Source organism: Suillus paluster, assembly GCF_016628075.1.
Source record: "Suillus paluster strain FC165 chromosome Unknown EDB91scaffold_82, whole genome shotgun sequence".
Lineage (NCBI taxonomy): Eukaryota > Fungi > Basidiomycota > Agaricomycetes > Boletales > Suillaceae > Suillus > Suillus paluster.
Window position 1 is genome coordinate 100205 of NW_024537642.1, and position 24891 is coordinate 125095.

At 47.7% G+C, this 24891-nt stretch overlaps 3 protein-coding genes across 3 annotated transcripts; all 3 read right to left on the reverse strand.

The window, feature by feature from the left end:
- Positions 1-10042: 10042 nt before the first annotated feature.
- On the reverse strand, positions 10043-10926 carry EDB91DRAFT_1313227 (uncharacterized protein; the record flags this gene model as incomplete). The annotated part of the gene is made up of 4 exons (XM_041325133.1): positions 10043-10297; positions 10392-10423; positions 10479-10685; positions 10758-10926. 4 exons carry the CDS (start codon positions 10924-10926, stop codon positions 10043-10045), a joined length of 663 nt encoding a protein of 220 aa, XP_041172401.1.
- Positions 10927-11723: 797 nt separating this feature from the next.
- On the reverse strand, positions 11724-13368 carry EDB91DRAFT_1253291 (uncharacterized protein; the record flags this gene model as incomplete). Its single annotated transcript, XM_041323622.1, has 3 exons — positions 11724-12310; positions 12362-12444; positions 12665-13368. 3 exons carry the CDS (start codon positions 13366-13368, stop codon positions 11724-11726), a joined length of 1374 nt encoding a protein of 457 aa, XP_041172402.1.
- Positions 13369-16230: 2862 nt separating this feature from the next.
- On the reverse strand, positions 16231-18884 carry EDB91DRAFT_1253292 (uncharacterized protein; the record flags this gene model as incomplete). The annotated part of the gene is made up of 3 exons (XM_041323623.1): positions 16231-16629; positions 18473-18736; positions 18789-18884. 3 exons carry the CDS (start codon positions 18882-18884, stop codon positions 16231-16233), a joined length of 759 nt encoding a protein of 252 aa, XP_041172403.1.
- Between the last annotated feature and the right edge of the window lie 6007 nt (positions 18885-24891).

The following is a 24891-nucleotide window of genomic DNA, read 5'->3' on the forward strand; positions in this document are numbered from 1 at the left end:
CCTCCGCTTGCAGCATTTGCATTTGGCGACTCCTCTATAGAGACCTTCGCTGGCTCCTCTGCCGCAGCAGCAGGCTTTTTCAGCGATCTCGCGTGTGCGTCTATCGTTGAAGTACCTGACACCTCCATTTCTCAAGTCCCCCCATCCAACCTTGCTGCATTTATGACCACTGCCTACTCTACCATACTTGACTCCGGTACCACTGTAACACTGGTACGCGATCGCAAGTTCTTCTGGTCTTACTCAACAGCTGATCCCGTGATTGTCCGAACGGCAAATCATGGTAGTCTGTCTACCTCTGGATGCGGTGATTGCCTTGTGGGACTGACCATTGGCAGCAAGAGGTATTGTGTGCGTCTGACAAACTGTCTGCATGCACCTGATGCCATGATCAACCTCCTGTCGGTGGGTTACATGGTGGATCAAGGTTGGGGATGTAATTTCGTCGGTGCGCCAGCATGCTGTGAGTTATCCTATCGGGCAGCACTCTTAGGCTCGCTTCATTTGGTGAACAAGCTCTGTTTTGTTGATTTGGAGTTCCTGTGTCCTCCTCCTGTCTCTACACCCTTACTGTCTGTGCCCGCACCAGATCTCACAGCGTTTGCGCATGTCCCTTTGACGCTCGACCTCTGGCATGCCCGAATGGGTCATGCCGGTGGAAATGCTGTGTGCCGTCTTCCCCTCTTCTCCAAGGGTGCTTCTATCACCTCTGCTGTGCCGCTTTTGAAATGCGAATCGTGCATTTTGGGTAAGCACCCAAGGCAGCCTTATCCCTCGTCGGATTATCCCACGTCCAACTCACCGCCCGCTTCACATTTCCTCGAGCTCATTCACTCCGATCTTTGCGGTCCCATCCCGACAGAGACACCACATGGCAAGAAGTACTTCATTGTCTTCCTGGATGATCACACCAACATTCTCGACCTTCAGCTCCTCGCGACGAAAGACCAGGCGCTTAATGCCTGGCAGTTGGTTCGAGCTCGGTGGGAAAACATGTCGGGTCAACACGTGAAGATCTTTCGCAGTGATAACGGGGGCGAGTTCCTAAACGCAGCTTTCACCAAGACACTCGAGTTGGCAGGTATTGAACAGCAACTGTCCGCACCTCATGCCCATCAGCAGAATGGCAAAGCCGAACGTGTCCTACGCACTGTGGAGGGCCGTATGTATGCTATGCTCAATCACGCTCGTCTTCCTCAATCATTATGGGGCGAAGCTGCACTCTGTGTTGCCTATCTGTTTAACCGATCCGAGTCTCATGCACTTGTGCCTGGGAAGACACCTTACAAGATGCTTCACGGTCTTAAACCCGATGTCACTCACCTTCGCGTTTTTGGGTCACGCTGTTTTGCTCGCATCCCCCTTGAGCTGCAGGTGAAGATGGGTCCACACTCACGCGAGGCAATCTTCATGGGATACCCGCCTGGTGTCAAGGCCTGGCGTCTCCGCGATAAAGCCACAGGTGCATTCTTCAACTCGCAGGATGTTATTTTTGACGAGTCATTCTCTGGGCGAGCTTTCCCAGATTCGGACGACAAAGACGATGATAGTGTCCCCGCTCAGTCCTCCATGTCTGATCCTGTGTCATCTGTCAGTGACGATGCCCCGCCCTTCCCAGTTCCCGCGCCATATCGCCTTGCACCACCTCGCATCTCCTCTCGTGCTCGAACAGGCACTGAACGAGGACGTGCTTACCACGAAAAATTGACTGCCGATCACACTCGTCTAGCCTGTCAGCGCGAGCTTCACCTCGCACGTGTCAATGGTGTGCCTCCCCCTGATGCTCCTGAAGGGTGTGACGTCCCTCCTGTCCCCGTTGTTGCTCACCTGACTGCAATTGGCCCATCCATTGACAGTGGCCCAGATGATGCACCTGGCCTATCCGCCAATGGCGGCCCAGATGATGCACCTGGCCTATCCACTGTCAATGGCCCAGTTGCAGCTCTGGCAGTTGCAGATGAGGATGCTATCCTCCCAGAGACCTTGATGGTTGGTTTCTCGATTGCTGTCGCTAACTTGATCGTCGTCGAGCAAGCATATATTGCCATTCGCAGTGACTCCCGCCGTAATCCTTCCGCCCCCAGCTATGACCTCAAGATCCCTCCCAACACTTATGATGAAGCACTTCGCCGTCCTGACAGAGACCACTGGCTTGCCGCTATGAGGAAGGAGATGAATCTAATGTCGGAGATGAATGTCTACGAACTCGTCACCTTGCCTGAGGATCGCAAAGCGATTGGCTGCAGATGGGTACTCGAGTTCAAAGAGGATCTCAAGGGCGGACCCGTTTTCAAGGCTCGTCTGGTGGCACAAGGGTTCTCTCAAATTCCAGGAGTCGACTTCGGGAAAACTTTCGCGCCTGTGGCTAAACCAGCCTCTATTCATATCATTTCAGCCATGGCAGCGCAGCTCAACTGGGAACTCGACAGCTTTGACGCAAAGCGTGCCTTTCTCTGGGGGAAACTTAAAGAAGATGTATATATGTGTCAAGCTCCGGGTTTTGAACGGTTTGGCCCTGGGGGCGGGCGTCTTGTTTGTCACTTGCTTTCAAGTCTCTATGGGTTGAAACAGGCCGCTTACGACTGGTACGAGCTCTTACGGGAAGTTCTAACGCGTCTTGGGTTCCTCCGATGTGAAGCAGACTACGCAGTGTTCGTCTATGACACTGTTGACAGCAAAGGAGTACGGACAGTTTGTATCATCGCATGGCATGTGGACGATGGACTGGCGGCTGCAAACCAATGCACCTTTCTGGACTGGGTCAAGAAGCAGATCGGGGAACATTTTGGTATAGCCGACCTTGGGCCAGTGGTGAAGTATCTTGGGATACAATTCGATCGCAAGCGCAACACTCAGGAACTCTGGATGCATCAATCTGAATACATCACTTATCTGCTCGACGAACATGGCATGCTCGATTGCAACCCTGTGACCCTCCCCATGGACCCCAAGTTCCCGTTCGGTCGTGACACTGACATTCATCCTCACATCGATGACCTCCCATCAGAATATTGCAAACTCATTGGAGAGCTTCTTTATCTTGCACTTTACACTAGACCCGATATCGCACTGGCTGTTATGCGACTCGCGCAATACAACGCAGCACCCGAACCTCGTCACTACACTGCTGCAAAGCATGTCCTTCGATTTCTTGCTGGAACTCTCAATGTTCGTGTCCATTATGGGGGTGCAAATATTCGTCCAGAGCTTCACGGTTACAGCAATTCTGACTGGGCAAGCTGTCCCGAGGATCGTATCTCCATCAGCAGCTACGTTTGGTTCTTCAATGGCGGTCCTATCTCTCACTCGTCAAAGAAACAAGTAACTCATGCGCTCTCGTCTACCGAGGCAGAGTATATGGCGTTAACTGCGGCAATTCAAGACGGAATCTGGATCCAATCTTTCTTCACTTGCCTTAAGATCCCTCTATCTTTGCCACTTCGCCTGTTCGCAGATAACACCAGTGCTATAGCGCTCTCACAAGAAGCTGCAAACCACATTCGCACCAAACATATCAATCTTTGGTACCATTTCATCCGTGCGCACATCGAAGCTGGCGAATTCCTACCTGAGTGGCTGTCCACGCATCACAATACTGCCGATATCTTCACCAAGTGCCTTCCGCGTCCTCTATTTCTCTGTCATCAGATTGGACTGTCCCTTGTCTCTCGTTGAAACGTCTCGTCGAGGGGGTGTGTTGGATTATCGACTCTTCGTTTCTCTTTCTCATTCCTAGAATTCCTACTATACACGTGACTCTTAGTTTATAATCTTGCATCGCTCGTTCATTCATACCTCAGTCGTTGTCTCTCAATGCTGAGGTATGTCAACCGTTATCTTATCTCGCCGTCTCTGTCTTACATTGTGTTCTCTTATAGCGTGTTTCTTTTAGGTACTACGAATGTTACAGTCGTTGTCTCTCAACGCTGAGCATGTTTCTTTTAGCTTTTAACAACTCCCACTATGCTACAAATGGCAGCGCCCCGAGAGTTGTGCAGCCCCAAACCACGAGTCATCCCACGAGTGCTCAGGATGTGGAAGCAAAGACCATGGAGCGCAGAAATGTTCTCGAGTCGAGAAAGCATGAGGAATGCACCCCATACAAGGCCAGCGAGTGGCAACGTCTCCTCGAAGAGACAAATCTCCTTAGTAGATATCCATCTATACCTAGATGCCTGGTCAACGGATTCTCTGGAGGAATCCCTCCAATTACATGTACATATGCCCCCGCCAATAGCCCCACCCTTGACGAGAATGTGGTTGCATTCTGGAACATTGTCGACAGTGAATTTTCCAAAGGCCGATTCATCGGCCCTTTCAGTGCTGAAGAACTTAGGTCCATTGTCGGCGAATTTCAAACAGCCCCCTTATCCCTTGTTCCCAAACCAGGCAAACCAGGCAAATTCCGCCTGGTTCAAAACCTTTCATTCCCAATTCACCCATTACCTTCCATTAGATCAATTAATTCCAGAGTCGACTCCGACTTATTTCCATGTACCTATGGAACTTTTCCCACCATTTGTCAATCAATCTGGAGCCTACCTCCCGGCTCGCAAGGAGCTGTTCGGGACATGGCAGAGGCATATCGAACAATTTCTCTCCACCACTCGCAGTGGCCTGGCCTGGCCATACGCCTACCAGGTGACAATGCATTTGCAATTGACACAGCCCTATGCTTCGGATTTTGCCCTTCCGCAGGAATTTATGGAAACGTGGCAGACGCAGGAACTGACATCCTACGTGGCAAAGGCATCGGACCCATTTCAAAATGGGTCGATGATCACTTGTTTTTACGTATCAGGACAGAGTACATTGAAGAATTCAATAGACATCGCGTACGTGCGGCAAATGAAATCAAGAAGAACGGAGGAACCATCATTGATGGAGGCCGTAAATGGTATAAAGGGGCCACCATGCCGGATGGCAGTGTCGAAGAGTTCAACAAAGACATGCTGTTTCCCCTCCAAGATTTATCCTCACGGTCCCCACGATCCTTCGAGGACTCTCAATTCTCATACTGCTTTGACAACATCAACTTTTATTCTTACTTACTGGGGATCATTTGGGAAATATCAAAGGACCATCCCTTCAGCTCCAAGCCACTTTTCACCGGACTCGTTTGGGACATTACCAAATGTACTGTGGCATTATCAAGCCACAAGCAGGCGAAATACCTCAAGGCTATCGCCATATGGCAATCCAAACGGACTCACACCCTCCATGAGGTCCAGAAGCTGCACGGCAAGTTGTTGCACGCATGCCTCGTGGTTCCAATGGGGCGAGCTTACCTCACCAGCTTGGAAAGCATGCTGGGCATATTTGAAGACCGCCCGCACATGCCATGAACCCCCCCCTCGTAACACCCCAGAAGACATCGAGTGGTGGAAAGCAACCCTCAGCCCCAGCCACATCACTCGCCCAATACCAGGACCCTGCATTGTCCATGACCCCCTTGCCTATTCGGACACTAGCTCTGGTCACGGAATCGGGATTGTCATCAACAGGAGATGGCGAGCGTGGAAACTCTTACCTGGTTGGAAAAGGGACGGGCGTGACATTGGCTGGGCAGAAAGCACTGGGTTCGAGCTCCTCATTCAGGCCACCATCGAGACTGCTCCCCCCGGAACTCATTTCAAGGTCTATGGCGACAACCGAGGTGTCGTCGAAGGGTGGTGGAGGGGATGCAGTAGGAATAGGACCTGCAATGAAGTCTTCAAGCGGATTCACGCACTCGCTGCCAATGCCGAGTGTACAATCCTTACTTGATACGTCCCGAGTAAAGATAATCCCGCTGATGGTCCCTCACGTGGAATATATCCCCCCGCATCTGACATGCTCCCCCAAACCCCAATCCCAAGGGAATTGCAAGCGTTCATTTCCAACATACCCACCAGCGAACTTAACCACCACATCATCTGTGGTGCTAGCACATCCAGCACGTACCAACCGTCTCCGACAATGGTCAAAAAACCCGGAGACGATGAGTACAGACACCGTGCATCTGTCAACTGCGAACTTGAACGAAGAGGGGAGGAACTCTTCCAAGCGTCGCAAACCTTGTAAGTCAATCCTCACGTCAGAGCGGGACAATTGACCACCAACACACATCATCACAGCCTATAACAGCGACATAAGCCCAATGCCATCACCGCTACGCCCACACTGTCAAGCAAAGGACAGGCTGTACCTATGGCAACCCACATCCCCGCGCTCAATGAAAGACGCACAGGGACAGGTCTTACCTCTAACCCCCTCCAACATTGAGCGTATTCGAGAGGTCATGGTCCATGGATATGCAGAAGGAACCCGCGAGTCATATGGATCGGGGCTGCTCATTTTTCACGTTTTTTGTGACAGCAAAAGCATCCCAGAGAACCAGAGAGCCCCCGCAAGCCACATCCTAATTTCGTCATTCATATCCTGCATGGCAGGTCACTATTCTGGGAAAACTATATCAAACTACGTCTATGGCGTCCGTGTGTGGCACGGTTTGCACAGCGTGTCGTGGAAACTAAACGACATGGAAATCAACACCCTCCTCAAAGCGAGCGTATCCATGACCCCCACGACAGCCAAATGCAGCAAATGTGAACCGTACATGGTAGAACTCATCATAGCCATTCGAGAACAACTCAGTTTATCAGACCCCTTGGATGCCGTTGTCTTTGCTTGCCTCACCACCGCATTTTACGCCACAGCAAGGGCGGGAGAATTCATGGTCCCATGCCTGGACGCTTTCAACCCCACACTGCACATAACTCCCGCCAACGTGACAGACGTTCGTGATCGACAGAACCTCCTCACCAAGAACTTCCACCTGCCCCGGACGAAAACATCATTAGAAGGAGAGGATGTGCACTGGGCCAAGCAATCAGGACAATCGGACCCAGAAGCAGCTTTTCTGAACCACCTTGCCGTCAACGACCCCCCCGTCAACAGTGCTCTGTTTTCATACCGCCACAAAGACTCATACAGGCCGCTAATGAAGACAAAACTCACGCAAAGGTTAGCTTCGGCAACTAGAGCAGCAGGGCAAGAACCACTGCAAGGACATGGCATACGCATAGGATCCACCCTTGAATATCTCCTTCGAAACATTCCCTTCAATGTCATTAAAGTCAAAGGTCGCTAGGCAAGCGACGCTTTTCTCAAATACCTTCGCCAACACACTCAAATTTTAGCGCCCTATATGCAAGCCGTCCCGTCTTTGCAGGACCAGTTTCTCCGCTACACCTTACCCCCAGTTCGCGGAGGTTGAGCATTGGCAATAAGCGAAAAGCAGACCATGTGAGTGTTCCACGTCCGTCTCCTAAAATGGGGGTATCCGAGGCAACGACAAGTTTCGCTGGATGCGTCGACGAACTCCTAAAACATCTGGGAATCACAGCTCACCTCCCTTTTTCTCTTAGGTACACTCCTCAGGGCTGGAAAGCGCTACGCGCTCTCGCCCAAAAGCTATCTCGCCGTCAGAATTTGCCCAAACACACTCTATTCCCCCCAGTATTCTAGTAATACAAAATTCTATATGTTGGTCGTGTCACAGTGAACCTCGAAGAGACATATCCAAGAAGTACAACTACCGACGCGGCGTAGTCTTAGTCTTCATCCACCAAAGTACGCAATCACTTACCAAGAAGATGGTTGTCAGAAAGACTCGCCACACAGACACAAGTGTAGTAAAGTTAGAGTTGAGTCCACTGGAAACTCAGTTGTCATCTTGGTACGTTCTACGTGACTTATCCTTGTTTTCCCTTTACAGTATATGCGGTGCAGCTGAAGCGACCAACCTTTGTTTGTCTGTGGCAGGTCTGCCCACCGGATCCGTAGGCCAAAATTCTCAGTCTACCACTAATTCCTCTTCCTCTCCCGTCTTCATCGGAAAAATTACGCTTCCTCCATCTTAGACTCTTGCGGTCCCAAAAATATATTTTACTATCCTTTTCTATACCACGTTCTTGAGGAAGCTACTCTGTAATTGTAAGTTCCAGTTGTGTCTCTTTCGCGGAAGACTTTGTGTATGCCATCATTCCCATTAGAGAAGCGAGACACCATTTACCCTTACATAATATCTATGACACCCATGATTTCACCAACTGATCAACCATTTTCTCGATATTAGAATCAAGAGTACACAATCGCAAGGATCGGATATATCATGACATAGTATGTCTTACTACTTGTTTCTTATGTGTATCATTTGGTCTGACGTTTTACACTCCTGCAGCAGAGTGCTGCGGCTGCCAACTCCGGAACTCAAGAGCAAGCTCTTCATGGACATGGGTGACTGGATAGTCACGACCCAATGCACGCATATGTTGATAACATCTTAACCAGCCATGCTTATATCTGTGCTTGGGCAGCAGTATGAAGATGGAGACATCAAAGGTGTATTATCTTAAGCACTTCGAGGAACAACTACTTCAAGCACCCCTTCAGGACGGGCATGATACCTCTCAACACAGAATCGTATGCGAAACGAAAATCTGACCGGAACTGGCAAGTGTTGAGGTCCCTCGGAACATCCAATCAAGCATCAGTGAATTCATGAGTCCTTGATATTGTAGCCATGGAAACTATAGAAGGATGTAATTCTGCCTCTGCTAAATATGGCTATGTATGCTGCAATAAATTTGAGTTGTTGATACATAGCCATTGATGTCTGCAAATCTAGATTACCATGAGGAGTTTGTGACGAGGTCGTGACATCGTAACATGATGACCAGCAAGAGATGGTAGTGTAATTGTATCCCCCTTGTTGAGCATTCTCATTCTCCAATACTTATGTTTCAATTACATAGCTATTCAAAGCTTTCTCATGGAAAGCGGTGTTTGCATTGATCATCAAATCTAGATTAGCACGCGAGTTTGTGACAATGTTGTGACATTGCACCATCGCTGCCTGCAGGGGCTGGTAGCATCAAGTGTGTCCGTTTGTTGAGCATTCTTATGTTTCCTTCTTTATGTTTCAATTATATGGTTATTCAAAGCTTTCTCGTGGAAAGCGGTGTTTGCATTGATCATCAAATCTAGATTAGCACGCGAGTTTGTGACAATGTTGTGACATTGCACCATCGCTGCCTGCAGGGGCTGGTAGCATCAAGTGTGTCCGTTTGTTGAGCATTCTTATGTTTCCTTCTTTATGTTTCAATTATATGGTTATTCAAAGCTTTCTCGTGGAAAGCGGTGTTTGCATTGATCATCAAATCTAGATTAGCACGCGAGTTTGTGACAATGTTGTGACATTGCACCATCGCTGCCTGCAGGGGCTGGTAGCATCAAGTGTGTCCGTTTGTTGAGCATTCTTATGTTTCCTTCTTTATGTTTTAATTATATGGTTATTCAAAGCTTTCTCGTGGAAAGTGGTGTTTGCATTGATCATCAAATTTAGATTAGTACGTGAGTTTGTGACAATGTTGTGACATTGCACCATCGCTGCCTGTAGGGGCTGGTAGCATCAAGTGTGTCCGTTTGTTGAGCATTCTTATATTTCCTTCTTTATGTTTCAATCATAACATTATTTATGACTTTTTGGTAGAACACGCCTTTCAAATTGATTAACTTGGTGTTGGCGACTAAGGGCATTGCTCCAAGGATTTTTGGATGTTGTGTTCAATATCACTACGATACGATAAAGAAAGTCTGGTACATAAATAGCTGAGCTTGAAAAGGACCTCCGCATCTTGGTGTGCACAGGCAGTAAGCATCATGGCGTCTAGCGCACCCAAATGCTGCATCGCAGTAAATAGGTCTGCGAGGTAGATTTCTAGTGGCGGGCACATGCAAACTTCAGTGGCACATAGGTGTTTGAGCCTTGCCAAGAACGCAGCAGGTATAACAGGCAGGAGCTGTGTGGTAGTGGAGGGGTTGGCGGGCCGGACAAAAATGAGCGAGCGAATGGTAGGCGATGTTCATGGTTGCGCTGCACTCCCCGGATCCAGTTTATCCAACACAAGCACGCAGATTCATGAACTGGAGCTTGAATCACACTGTTAGTGCGAATGATCAAGAATACTCATGGTTGTGCTGCACTCCCTGATTTAGCTTAACCAACACAAGCACGCATATTCATACCATCTGACACGGCAAGCTTATGAATCCTGGTAGTGGAGGGGTTGGCGGGCTGGACAAAAACGAGTGAGCGAATGGTAGGAGGCGCGGGTGGGGTCTCGGAATCTGATTTGTCTGTGTCAGGTTGACCTGAGGGGTCTAGTGGAGGTGTATGTACGCGGCTGACAGGCCCTTTGAGATATGAGTTTTCTGTGCGCAAGAAATGGACAGTGCCACAAAGAGCCTCGATCTAATTAAGAGTCAGAAAAACAATAAGATGTCATTGAACCTGCACAAACCTGCTCCAGAAGGTGTGATGTCTCCACATTGCCCTACATGGGCACATTCTCTGAATCGACGAGCTGTGCGCCAGCAGCTAAACATGCGCAGTCACCAAACTGTTCATCTAACCTTGATACAAAGAAACATACCTTGTCTCTCCGAAGCGGCAGCCAATGCCTTCAGCTTCGTGTTATCTTGCTCAAACGTATCTAGGTCTGCCTGCAGTTGCTCCATTGCTTCCTCATACGCATGCTCCTGCTTGCGCGCTTTCGAGAGCTCAATCTCAAGATCTGCAATGGTGTCTGCTTGCTTCTTGACCACCTCCATGCGCCGCTCCATAAGCTCTATCTTTACTCCTGATTCCTGTATCGTTTTTGGAGTGATTTGTGAGCAACAAACATCGTGTCAATAAAGGCAGTGTTATGCACCTTCATCATTGAGAATCACAGCAACGGATGTTTTCGTGAGCCCGATAGATGCAGCAAACACATCTAGGTCATGGTCAAACGAAAGTGCATACCCGAGCTCGCGCTTGCCCAGGTCCTGCTCGAACCCATCAAAATAAGTCTCTGCAAGATGGTCAAACTGGACTAGCATCCTGTGTCAGCGGTAAACATTTTCCATTTGTTGACATGCAACATCAGCGCGTTTAGCTTCTAGGACATGAATTTTCGCGTGCATGGCAGAATCCTCGGTACGCTAGAATTTTCGACTGAAATGAGCGCATATAGGGTATATACTCATGGACTTACGGTTATGGGTGATGATATACTGACATATTTCGATTTCGGCAAGCCTATCATGATGTTGTTGGGCTGCTGCTTGGAGATCAGATGGAATGAGGAAAGGATGGTGCACATCTGGCCATCCCTGGTCAAGAAGTTAGATATAGCGCGAAAGGGAAGCACAGATGACTTGCCTTGAACCTTGCGTCAGGCTTTGCGTCAGCATCTGTACACTGAATGCATACCGTGACACACCGAGGCCAAGTCACAGTTGTAACCTGTCACTCATAATATCAGCGATTTTCCAAACGATGTGATGAAGAACTTTCATCTACAACTGGCGTGGGGATGGGCTGCAGGATCAACCTAGCAGAGAGGGCGATAACTTGAAGGTGCGGCAGTGATGGACGAGCTTGGAATTGGAATCAGTGATAAGCTTCCGGAATCCGAATGTTACCGTTAATCAGTGAATTCATGACTCTCTTATCGTCGATCTCTTATTGTCAACTACACTGTAGTAGACGCAGTCAACCTGAAGAACAACACATTTCTTAGGCGTAAGTTTCACTTCAACTTCATTGTCATGATGGAAAGTGGTCAAATTACATGTATACTACTAGTAGGACGTGCCATAACTATAGTAACTGACGTAAGTCGAATGCACGAAAATCAAGCATGGTATGCAGTTATGTCTACCAATCTGGCACGAATGCGGTTTTTGAACTCTTCCCAACGCGCAGAGCTCTCTGGGTTGGTTTTGATGTGGTTGTGAATATACTCCGATAGTAATGTATACCTAGGTTTGAAATTAGATACCCCAAAGTCAATGGATGTGTTTAGCTGTCCGCTTGCTAGCTCCTGTAGAGCACACTCCACAGCCGCTGCAGCTGTACAAAACAAAGCATCAAGTTCAGTAATGTAAGGTACGTAGCCAAGTTTCAAAATGGTGTTGATAACGACCGTGCGTATGATGTGATGTTCGAATGGGTGCATCTTGTCAACTTGGTGATTACCCGAGTCATTCCCGAATATGAATTTGAGGGGGAATAAAGGATTGTTGATGAGGTCCTTCACCATATCAATCAGATACTGTGGTTCGTGATCCTCCGACCAGATTGATGAGTGAAGATCGTACCCGATTTTGGCCATGCCATGGGCGCTTTTCTTGCATGTTGACATGATATCTGTGGACGGCGGCATTGTGAACGATTTGTAGAACACAGTGAGGTTTTCTGCACCCCATCGACTCCCGTACTCTTTGGAAGTTTCAGATATGTTTGAAAATTAAGGTAGGTACTGCAGCTTACCTTCATCATATACACTTGCTGCCGAAACCAACGCCTCATGAGCTGCCGTTTTTCTTTCTTGCTCAGTCAAGAATGGGCATGTACTGAGCGCGGATCGAATGAGTGTCACGCGTGTGTCTTCGAAGATTTTTCGATGGATTCAGATCTTGTCGTTGTATTGTAAAGGTGCTATGTGAGATGGTCGTGAAGGTGCCGTGGATGGAGTAGCACCCTGAAATTCATTAGTGATTAATGATTTATAAAAAATAATGATGGTAGCCCACCTGAACGCTAGTTAAACCCCTCAACTTTGGTCATGCACACGGGTATGGCCAAAATTTGATTTCAAACGGTTTTTCCGGTGGTTGACGATTGTGTGATCCAGATGGACATGGAGGGGGAGGCGAAGGCTTCCTGATGTGAAACGAGTCTCCAAGGGACAACGGCTCATCCAGATGTAGCAGCTCTCCAAGAGGCCCAATATCCTCTGAGCCTGGCACTAAAGTGGATATTCCATCAACAGACACGATGGGCGGAGGGAATACAGGAAAGTACTGAGAAGGAGATGGGTGCGATAGCCCAGATCCCTGGTAAGGGATAGCAGAAGGGTTGTACACCAGGTGATACCCTACATGTGGATCGAGGGTGAACTGGAATGGGTCATCGACGAATGACATTGATGGATCTTCATCAGCGCCAGGCATGACGAGATCATGACGATCGCGAAGGTTTGTGGGTAAATCGATGAAGTGGGGGTCTGGAAAAGTATTTGCAGAGTGGGAGGCATGGCCGGGGAAAGAAAGTGGTGTATAGGGAAACGATGCTAATGTCTGGTCACCCAGGTCAGAGCTCTGGCTCACTGGCCCGGGCACATTCACAAAGTGGGACGAGTTATGGTGGGGCTGCTGGTAGTCCAAATCAAAGCCAGTGGCCTGGGGATAGCTGGAATGACTAGCTGCCAGACTCGGATGACTCTGGCTATTGTTATTGAGTGCAGCGTCGGTGGGCTGTCCGTCATAAGCGTACATCGGAATCCGGGTAGTCTCAGACTACCAGGCTAGTACCAACAACAGCACAGCAGCGTCATATAAGTTTTATTTCGGCTGCCCTCTACGCCTCAAAACGTTCAGATTCAGTCCAGTCTGGTAAACAACAATTTTGACAAACCCTTTGACTAATTAGAACCGCACAGCCCAGCAATGAGGCATGGGCGCTATATCAGAGATTCCTAATTAGGCTTTCAACACCAGCACAATTTAATGATGGATTCAATTCACCTTGCACTGTGGCCTGGAAAGTTCGGGGCGAGACTTTCAAATTACCGTTGGGCATAGGGTTACCGCATGACAAATTGAGGTAGAAGTTCTAGAATTTTTGCGTAGCTCAATGCCAGGGAGTTGTAATAAGACGTGTTGTATCTCGTTTTGATGAACAAGTTCCATAGCGAAGCGCATCAGACCAAATAATAATCGGAGAAGCCCTTAGTTCATCGATTAACTCGAGGATCATTGGAAGGATCCGGTCATGATGTCACATCATGGGGCCACACTGAGACTCGCTGTGGCGAATAAGATATAGTACACCAGAACAGTGGGAAAGAGATAAGCAACGAGTGTGAAGAGAATGGTCCCCAGCGGGAGCTGGTCGACATCGTAGTCCCAAGGATCTGTCCGATTCCTTAGCATATTATGTCGTCAGACGCTTGAGTTGGGTTATTTCTAGTTCTCAAAATATCATGCCACGAAACAATTCACCTCGAAAAAGATTCCAAGGTGATGCCGCCAAGCGTAACAAATGACCATACACCGTGACCGTAGTCACCGAGATCAGATAGCACAGTTGTAGTACATGTGCCATAAAGATACACACAATATCACATACCATAGCAAGCGTCATCGTCACCCCAAACGCGCTCCCAAGCTCAAGCGTACTGAATACCATCATGATGGGAAGGAGAGGTATGACGGTTTGGAAGCTTCCTGTACATCAATGAGGATCATGCAGGGTATCGCGCAGGGACAATGTCAGCATGCTCTGTTCCAAAGTGAAATCAGCCCCATAAAGCTGTGCGAATAAAATAGGCTGAGTTTGGTGTTGAGCTTAAGGCCAGCAGGCCAACTGTCGAGCCACAGAAGGACTCCTGTGCACGGCCTTGTCCTGGGCATTTATATCAAAAATACTAGGATTGCGCAATGCGCAATGAACCTTTCAGACCTCAAAGATGAGCTTGAAAAGGTGCATAAAAGCCTGCCGGTCCTGCTGCAAAACCTGACCGTGACGAAGTGCAATGCCAATAATGAGATCATTCAGAATGATCCACTGAGAAGACTTGAGCCCCGCATCCCCATTTGGAACAGGTTGCACGCCATGGGGCAAGTGACGCAAAGTTCCTCGCCCTAGCCTTACTACTAGTAGATTCAATCTGCTGAACTGACTGAGAGAGGACAACACCTACCTAGCCTCGATACTAAATTTTCTCGACGACACAAAGACAAAGGACGCTGTGACATGCCAGAACATGATATTGTTTGAGCTTTCGATTCTGTCAATTGTACATTGCAAATGTTCAAGTTGAAGGTTCTTTTGAAAGTGAAGGTTGCGCTCGCGAATAGTAACGGTGAGGGATTGCTCAAGGGATTTTGCAGAGTTCCACTATGCCAGGCAAGTTGCAGCATCATGATATGACACAGGCAATTATTAGAAAACATACTTGATTGATGAGGATTTGCCCTGTATTTGACGTGCTTTGCTCGGATGACTTCCGAGTCAAGTTGGTATACGAAAAATCGTGCTTCTGAGTTAAGCTCAAGTGCAAGACCTCAACCTGAAGATCGAAAAGGCATGTTCCATTCGAACCCAAAGCATAAAATCGCAAGGAGGTTGCATCATGATGATGATATCATCGTCTGAGAAGCAAAACCGAGTCTGAATTGTAAGGATTTGAGTCAGGGATAGGCTTGTTGCCTTAGCGTCTAAACTGACGCGGTATCAAATCAGGTTATGAGGATCCGCACATCTACTGTGTCTGCAGTTAAGAGAAAACGGATCTGCTTCTATTCTGAATAGCCATGTAATGTATCAGAGAACCGTCCTGCTAGCCCCCTACAGATGCTCCCTGGTCCTTGGTAGTATCCTCCACCACCCTGCTCAGCCAAGTACGAGTTCTAAGGCCAGCCTCAGAGACACCCTAGCAGTGCTCTTACCCACGTTAATGCACGCGATTATCAACAACCAGCGGGAGAAACATACCCTCTGCAATATAATACACCCCAGTCCCATATATCTCCGCTGAACGTTGGGAACCAAGCGGTGCCACAGTTGCCTCAAGGTGATGATTTCTTCAGCCCTGGACCTCGGTTTGGAATAGGCAACATGCATTGTCAATTTCACCTACATCAATATTCAACAGATACATACACAGAGTCCCCAGCAACAACCGCCTCCTTCTGCCTCAGTACCCGACGTCGTTTCAGCATCTGGCAAGGGAGAATGTTGTTCACTCAGAGCGGTACCTAGATTGATATGATAGTGAGTGCAAGGATGATTTAGCTTGTTTTTGACGCGTAGCATAAGACCGGGCAAAGACGCGGTGTCCCCAATTTATGACAGTTCTTAGTTTCTTGTTCGAAGGCTCAGAGGACGGTCGAGTTTCACGGTCTTGAGTTTTCTTTTCTTTCTGGATGCCTTGGAAGGAGAGCTAGAAGACAAGTTGACAGTATGCATTTTCAAAGGAATGGCGGCTTGTCTGGTCTGCACGTCGAAGGCTATCCAAGTCAGTTGAATGACACCCAGGCTCCGTTCCTCCAGCCCACAGCACTCACCTCAGGATATGCATCAGCCATCTCCATCTCCCTACCCTTATTTCGGTACCTGTTAGGTACCGTGCCAGCTCAAGAGGCAGAGGGGTCGGGGCTTGGCTTCAGCTCTTGTGCTGCACCCTTAGCTGAGTACGTGCCCCGAATTTGGAGCAGATCCGACAATAGGACGAGTGGACTGCTTAGGTCCGCTTTGAGGGTCGGGAAGTAAGGGCTGCTAGCGGCGGACCGACTAGGAGCGGAGTGGAGAAGGCAGGGAATGATGCGGAGGGTGGGTAGAAACCAGGGGGATATTTGATAGGAGTGGAGATGGTGGAAGGATAATGTAGAGGATAGGAAAAGGGGTGATAGGAGGATATTGATAGGGGTGGGGTAATAAGGGAAAGACTTAGAGCACAGCTCTAAGTCGGAGCGGAGGGTCGGAGGGTCAGAGGTGACAACAAGTTGAGACTTGTGTCCAGAGGAGGCAAGGTCCTACTGAGAATTCCCACAAGAGGTAACTGCGAGAAGACAAGTAATATTAAGACTAAGGAAAAATATCTAAGTACAGGATATGTTATATACTTCTATGTGAGGCAATGATCAGGATAACTATGTAGTAAAGCTATGTACCAAGGATATAGTTTGTAAGTACCTTACATAGGCGAAGACATAAGTCAGAGCGGATATCAATATGTACGCGTCAGATCAGCGATCGGGTGGTAATAGGAATTACCGGTGATCCGGGAGTAAGAGTCTATGTACCGAAGGGGAAAGTATATGTCTAAAAGGGGAAAGGGATCCAGTTGAATGGAGAGGTTTATGGAAGGGGACCGGTTGAGCGGTTGAGCGGAAGCGTAGGGCGGAATGCAGGTTTGTGATAGGACAGAGCGGAGAGGGTCGGAAAGTGGAGCGGATATCAGTATCGGAGCAGTCAGATCTGGTATATGACAGTACCCACCAGCCACCTCCATAGTCCATGTGTGCTGGTAGCATGCCTCAAAACATCATGATCTGCTGTTCATGGCTCGTCTTAAGGGACTTGGCGAAATTTTCGAGGAACTCACCTGAAACCAACTTCTAGTGTTATCCGAAGGCCATAGAATGAATATCCTGGGCGACTTAGCATGGTATTAGGTAGTATTTTGCAAGGTACGGGTCGGGAAATTTGAGAGCGCAAAGTCTGGAAAGGGTCTATTTACAATTGTTGCCTTCCCAGGATCCTTACCACGTTGACTTTAGGTTGGAATTACTGTTGAGGTGGGATTATACAAGCTACATGCCTCGGAATAGACTAGGATCAATGTCTCATTTCCGCAGTGAATGAAGGAGCAATCAAAAGATGGTGAGGGAATCAAGTCAGTGTAATAGGCAGCTGGCCAAGGCTTACTACTCCTAGTACAGATCTGGCCTCCATTCAATGAATTCCAACTTGAAGAACTTGGACTCAGATCGTTTGATCTCTGACGCGGATGCTACTAGTATTAGCATTGACCGACATGTGACCGTCCGAGTCAGACAACCACACTGCGACCCTTTCAACCGATACTGATTGATGAACCCAGTGTGTCAATCTCGAGCAAAGTTCAGCATCACTATCGATGTGTCAAACATATCATATGATAATGATCGATTCGGCCCAGACTCTGACATCTGTACTAGTAGGCGCAAGGCTTACTACTAGTACTACGGATCTGGCCTCCATTCAACGAATTCAAACTCGAACTTGAACCTGACTCATCGGATCGTTTGATCTCTGACTGCGGATACTACTAGTAGTATCAACCTGAACAGTTGACTCAGGACCGTCCGAGTCAAACGACCACACTGCGACCCTTTCAACCGATAATTGACAAGTGTCAATCTCGAGCAAAGTCAGCATCACTCGATTGATGCAGTCAAACTTTGTGGCATATACCGTATACATCGATTCGGCCCAGAGTGACATTCGTGCTACAAACTTGAACTGCTTTTCTTTTCTAGTCTTCCTGTTTTTTTGTTATTGTCCTATGGTGTTTCTGAGTCCCAGCGCATGAAGTTCAAGTTCGATTGATACTTTTATTCGCTGTGTCGAAGGCTCTTCTTCTTCTCTTGCCAAGGATTCGCAGCTCACCATCTACCATAGTACTAATAGGTCGTGCATCTGAACAATGCAAATGCCGATACTTTGCTCGCTTGGACTTGGGGCCAAGGCAGTGCAAGAGTACACGTAAAGTGCGAAGTCAAGTCTGCATCAATCCTTTTTACCACACATTGATCATAATCCGAAAGCTACCATGACCTGTACTGTCCCTGTAAGTAAAATTTCTTGCAACTACTTTCCCTCTATAGTAACTACCATGTCTTTATCCCGTCTATTTCGCTGTTCTTCACCATATGCAATCACATCAAGGACTGTCTGCCAGTCAGTGCCGGTTTTCTCCCAGCAGATGCGCTTGATAGTCAGGGTGCCGCAGCCATTCGGAAATAGTACGTTCTCCTTGTCGATGGTGTCGACACCTCCAATCTTCCTCTTGCGAGTCTGACGAGTACCACTGCTAGCGGTGTGAGAATCTTGAGCTTGTACTATGACTTTACAGCCAAAATTGGGACCAGCTCCAGCCTCCAGATTTCCATCAGTACTTGAATGAAAACACGCGGCTGCAGACACCTACCTCTATCCTCATTGTGGCGGCTTCCTGACTTTCTGACTTGGACATCCTCAAGTTGTCCAAGGCCAAGCGAGTGTTAATTATATTCTTCTGCAGCATAGTGTCACTTGGGGAGTTGATTCAGATGTTCGGACTTCAGGGGTGAGCTTTTTTATATTAGCTATGTGACTGGTGATGTACTATGGTAGGGCAGAGACTCCAACACCATATGCACATTCTCAAGTATGTGTAGCCTTCAGCGGCTGAGTGCTTCGTAGCACAATTTAGGCAATAATTCTGGCTACCCTGAAGTAAGGTTCGAACCCAGTTCCCCATCTTGGTATGTGCTAAAATTAGTTCCATTTTGGATATGTATTAAGTTCCCATTTTTGTGATGTGCTATAAGAAAAAAGACTTATACTTGCCTATGAGCTCCAGGACGTTCAAACTCCGATGGGCCTATTTACCATAACCCTTACGCATGCCAATTGTAGTAACACCTCCAACCTAAGACCCCACAAGTTGAAAAATTATGAACACCAACTTCGCTCCATCTTCCGGCAATGAACTTGAACTTCAAGCTGAAGGGAGTCCATGTGTATACCCCTCCACACCTCTTCAGCACCCTTGTTATCCTTCCGCTGCTAGGACTCCCAGTACTCCCAGCCATCATTCAATTTCTCCTCCAAGCTCACCATCATTAGTTTCTACAACAGGATCAGGTATGAATGATCATTTGTAGTAGTTACTGGTGGATAGACTCAAATTTAAAAATAATAGCAGCCCACACCACATCAGATGATGAGATGTTTCCTCCAACGCCTAATTCCAAGATCTCATTCCATATTGCTAATAACGGAACTGGGCCGCAGACTCTAAGTTGTTCTCTTGAGAGCAAATATGGCGATCTTCCCCATTGCAGGACCACATCCTTTGAAGACCAATGTCTTTTTGACCGATTGTCAGGCTGGTCTGTTGATTTAATGACACATCAGGAAGCCGTTCAGCAAGAGGGTAGGAATTGTTTTCGAACATGTCTCTTAGTAGTTCTGATAGTATGTGTTACATTTAGGTTAGGGATGCGTATACGAGCATTTTGCAAGACCTTAGCCTAAGCTCTTTCCAATGCATTGTCCACTATCTGGAAGCCATTCGTGAAAGTCACCGCATGCTCTACCACGCCGCATGTTGGGAAGTCTTCGGAACACGAAAAGGCGGGAAGCTCTCGCCTGTGTCATGCGCGAAGATTCAAAAGGGACTACTTGAAGTCTAGAGCAAGAAGTGCAGTTTTTACTGGATATCTTGGGTCAACGCGTGGCATTGTCCATTGTAAGAGCAGATTCCACTACGACCTCAGCGCGATAATGGCCGATTCGAGTAGTGAGCCTAAAATTGTTCCAGTTCAACTGAGGGAACAGAACAAGCAAACCCAATTGCTGCCTCAGTATAAAATATGAGGGGCATGACAACGAGTCCAAGGGCGGCCGATCCAATATGTGTTCACCGTAAATGGTTACCCGTAAAGCCGACCAACTATAATTTCTACCGACCGCTATGCGGTGCGTGAGCGAGTGCGGCCGACTTAGATAGATGATGGGGAACGGAAGTTTTAAGACAAACGTGCGGACGGATACGAGAATAGGATCAGAACAGAACAGAACACAAAAGACACGGCTTCTGAGTGAGAATTAACTGAATTGCAATAATGGGCGAGCACTCCTTAAGTACAAAATCGGCTACTAGGTAAATAATGGAGATAATCATCGCTTGGGATGTCCGGGCTACCTCATGGTTTGCTAGAAATGTACGCAGGACATGCGGTCGATTGTCCGTGATATGTACGGGGATATGTGAGAGTAAATTGGTCCGAGCCGCTTAAGGCGACGTAATAGGGAGTTTGAGAGGTAAAAGTACTGTATCTGTCAAATAAACCAAAGAAGAATATCTACGCACAGGACATTTTATGGATTGGGTCACTGAGTTCTGTGGTAGAAGGCAAAACCGCACGCGACCCGATGATGCCATTGATTCTCTGCCAAGTGCTTGTGGAGCGCTTGAACGCGCAGGGCGGGAATTCTGGTCGATAGTGCGCGGGCGGTGAATTGCATGGTGTACTCAAGGGATACAGTCGGGCGATCCGCGTCCTACAGTCAACTGTTGCAAATCCCAAGTGCGTGACACAGCAGACTTCGTAGACGATGCTGTGTCCTCGTGCAAGAGTCCCCTAACTGGTATGTGTTACTTTAGGTATTTTCTCTGGTCACTTACGTGCTTACAGAGCTTGTCCAGAATGTAGATGACCGTTTGTGAAGATTATATCAATCACTTCTTATGTATCGTCTGTGGTATTGTTACAATTCTGAACTCACCTTCACAATACCAGTAGTGTCACCGAATCATGTAACGTAGTACGCCTGATTTTGAAACCACTAGTCGAGTCGTCTATCACAGTCACTCACATTCTTGCATCACCCTTTCAAATGACTGATACTACCATAAACGTGGTGCTGAAACTTTCTGAAATTTCAAAATACGTGACTAGTATAGTATGTCCATGCCACTGGCTGCAACTTAAGTCCTTGCAAGTGCTAGTCAGCTCCAAAGTGCCATGCGCTTTCCCCAAACGCTTTGGATCGGTGTATTCCTCTTTCTTCAAGTTCTGATGGTGTCTTGCAATGCTCCAGGCTGTTCCTGGGAGAGGACCACGGACAATCGGGGACTCAGTAGGCATCGCGCATCCTGTTTTTTTTTCAAGAGAGCCAGCAGTCTGGCGAGTCGGAAGCGACAAGATCGCGCAAAGGAGGCGTGTATAAAGCTTTCCAAAGCACAGTCAGTTGTGGTGAGTGACGTCTTTGCTAACCTTCCGAGCTGTACTAAATTCTCAACTTTGGCAGGGGCTTGGAATCTCAGTCGTCGGACATCCAGTGAGGGACCGTCCAAATTTGAAACCGATTGCCCCTTGCAGACTCCTCAGGTCAATTGCTATGGCTCACAGTTCATGCAGTGCGTTTGAGTCGAGTCTTGTAGACTCGCAGTACACCCTTGGCTCAGACTCGGAGAAGCCACAAATTGATCAAGTCGATGTTGAGATGGAGCCCGGGAGTGGTTCTGGTACCGACTACAAAACAGGTACGTGTCCCCTTTGGCAGTCACTCTGCGATGTTTACCTATTATTCTTGACATTTCAGAGGAGTGTGGCGCACTCTCAATGGGACGGATTCCGAGATTTCTCGATGATATCGAGCCTTCACCGGATGATCTCAATTATTCTGATAGTGCAGGCAACCCATTATTACAAACGGCCTCACTACCCGCCCGATCTAGAATTCAACACATTCTTCTAACCCTAAGAGACACCCTCAAGACCACCTTCAACTCATTTGGCCTCTGTCAGTTCTATCCACGCCGTCCTTCCTTTGAACCGGATCAGTTGATTCAATCATTGCTACTTGCACAAACGGCTCCAACAGCCACCAGCAGTAATACTCAAGGGGCTGATTCTCCACCAAAGGTCTTCGCACCGCCTTACCCCTTTCCCAACATGTCTGTCTATCAGCTTATGTCTTGGATGCATTCTGGTGGTAATCTATTATCAGAAACTAAAGTCTCGCACCTGGTCAAAGATGTCATTCTGGCGGATGATTTCGACCACAAGGATTTCGAGAACTTCTCGGTGAGGCAGAGCTTGCAAAAATTGGATATGGATGAGAGCGGCAAAGGAGTTACTTTTCCAGACGATTGGGTTCAGACTGGTGTCACTATCAATATTCCCACAAAGTCAAGGGAGGATGGCCCTCAGCCTTACACTATCCAAGGATTCCATTATCGACCTCTCGTTGAAGTCATACGTGCGGCATTTGCAGACGTACAAGCTGGGGCATACCATCTTTTTTCCTTTTAAACGGTTATGGAAGGACCCTCTAGATGGCCATGAAGAGCGGATTTACGACAAGCTCTACACCTCAGATGCCTGGCTAGAAGCTTAGGACGACATTCAGAGGCTGCCAAAGGAACCTGGATGTTCACTGGAACGTGTCATTGCTGGTCTGATGTTTTTCTCCGATGCCACTCATCTAGCAAACTTTGGGACTGCCAAGGCCTGGCCGCTGTATATGTATTTCGGAAATTTGACAAAATATGCACGATCATCACCCAAGTCAGGGGCATGTCACCTGGTAGGGTTTTTACCTTCGGTAAATTTTCCTTTTTGCCATATATATGTCTACTCCTATTGACAATATCAGCTTCCTGACAGTGTCAAAGATATTTTAAGTAGCCTATCTCGCATATTGAAAATGGGCATAGTGTCCCTTCATGCCCACTGTCGCAGGGAGTTATTTCATTCCTGCTGGGACATTTTGTTGGATGAAGACTTTCTGTCTGCATACCACCATGGCATTGTTCTGAAATGTGCCGACGGAGTGGTGCGGAGGGTCTTTCCCCGAATTTTCACGTATTCCGCCAATTATCCTGAAAAGTGTGTCGCTCCATTCACCTTATCAAAAAGATCAAATCACTCATAAATTTACAGGGCTCTAATCGCGACTATCAAAGACATGGGCTTGTGTCCGTGCCCTCACCGTCTGACACTGAAAAGCCTGTTTAATTTTCTTGGGCTTTCGAGGGACATGAAAAATCGTGTCGCCAACCTTCGTGAGTATGTGATGACGAGGGTAGTCAAAGCTCGTAGTTTTATCTACATGAATGGAAATACAGTAGACGGTGTCAAGGTAGAGCATACCCTTGGAGAGGGCTCTTGGGTACCTACTCTGGTAAGTGAGACTACTTTTCTTATTATTATCAGCTCATGCACTCTACTTGCAGAATCAATTTTCTCAGAAGCTTGGACCGCTCGGCTTCGACTCATTCCGCATGCTTGTAGTCGACTTCATGCATGAGTGTGAACTAGGCACTTGGAAAGTGCTGTTCACACACCTCCTTAGGCTCCTCCATGCCCTTCCTCGCGGTAGTGAGCTTATCACGGCCCTTGACAGCAGGTATGGGGATCTCGTAAGCGGTGCTGTTGCCTGCTAACAATCGCCAACCCTTAACCTTACTGTAGGTTTTGACAGGTCCCGACCTTCGGTAACGACATTATTTGTAAGTTCTCAGACAACACATCTGAGATGAAAAGATTAGCCATGCGTGATTTTGAAAACATATTACAGGTTTTTCCTACTTACTAGTTGTCTGTATTTGACCCGCTGATAGATCTTCATTGTCAGTGTGCCATTCCAGTCTTTGACCAGCTGTTTCCCGCCAAACATGATGCGCTTGTGCAATCTCTGCTATATCGATTTGCAGAGTGGCATGCATTGGCCAAGCTTAGAATGCATTCGGACTCTACAATAAGTTTTCTCGAGGAATCTTTCAAGAAACTGTCTCGGATGTTGCGAAAATTTCGAGACGACACTTGTGCAGCTTTCACTACTCTGGAATTACCCAAGGAAAAAGTAGCCCACCAGCAAAGAGCTGCCCAACGCTCTGTAATGAATGGCACCATCCCAGAGTCCAACAGGCCGAGGATGAAGAGGTTCAACTTGGCAACCTACAAGTTTCACGCCATGGGGGATTATGTGAGAACCATCCGGCTTTTTGGGACAACGGATTCCTTCTCTACTCAAATTGTAAGTACTGTCTAAATTCATGCTATGTACCTAAAGTTAAGTCGTGTCAGGGAGAGCTTGCTCACCGAGCACTGAAGGCCTTTTATCCACTGACCAGCAACGTAGATACCCCGGCGCAATTAGCCAAACACGAGTGTAGGTGCCACATACTACAATGAGTAGCAGAAGTTGGAGACACACAGTCCTCTAGCAGCCAACCGCCAGCTAATGCCCCCCCATCGGCATCCTACGAAAAGCATCACCATATCACGACTACTCGGAACAACCCAGTCGATGTTTTTGCATTTCTCAGAGAAAATGACGGTGATCCTGCCCTTAAGGTAGAAGTAACATTGTTCTGGCAGCACGGTATAATTTATTCACAGAGACACTTAGAATTTTGTACCAAAACTAAGGGACCACATCATCTACAGGTTGCGGGAGCTAGATGTTAGCTGTTGCGACCATACGTTCACAGACGAGGAACAAAACTCTGTTATTATTCCCAATAACATGATCTA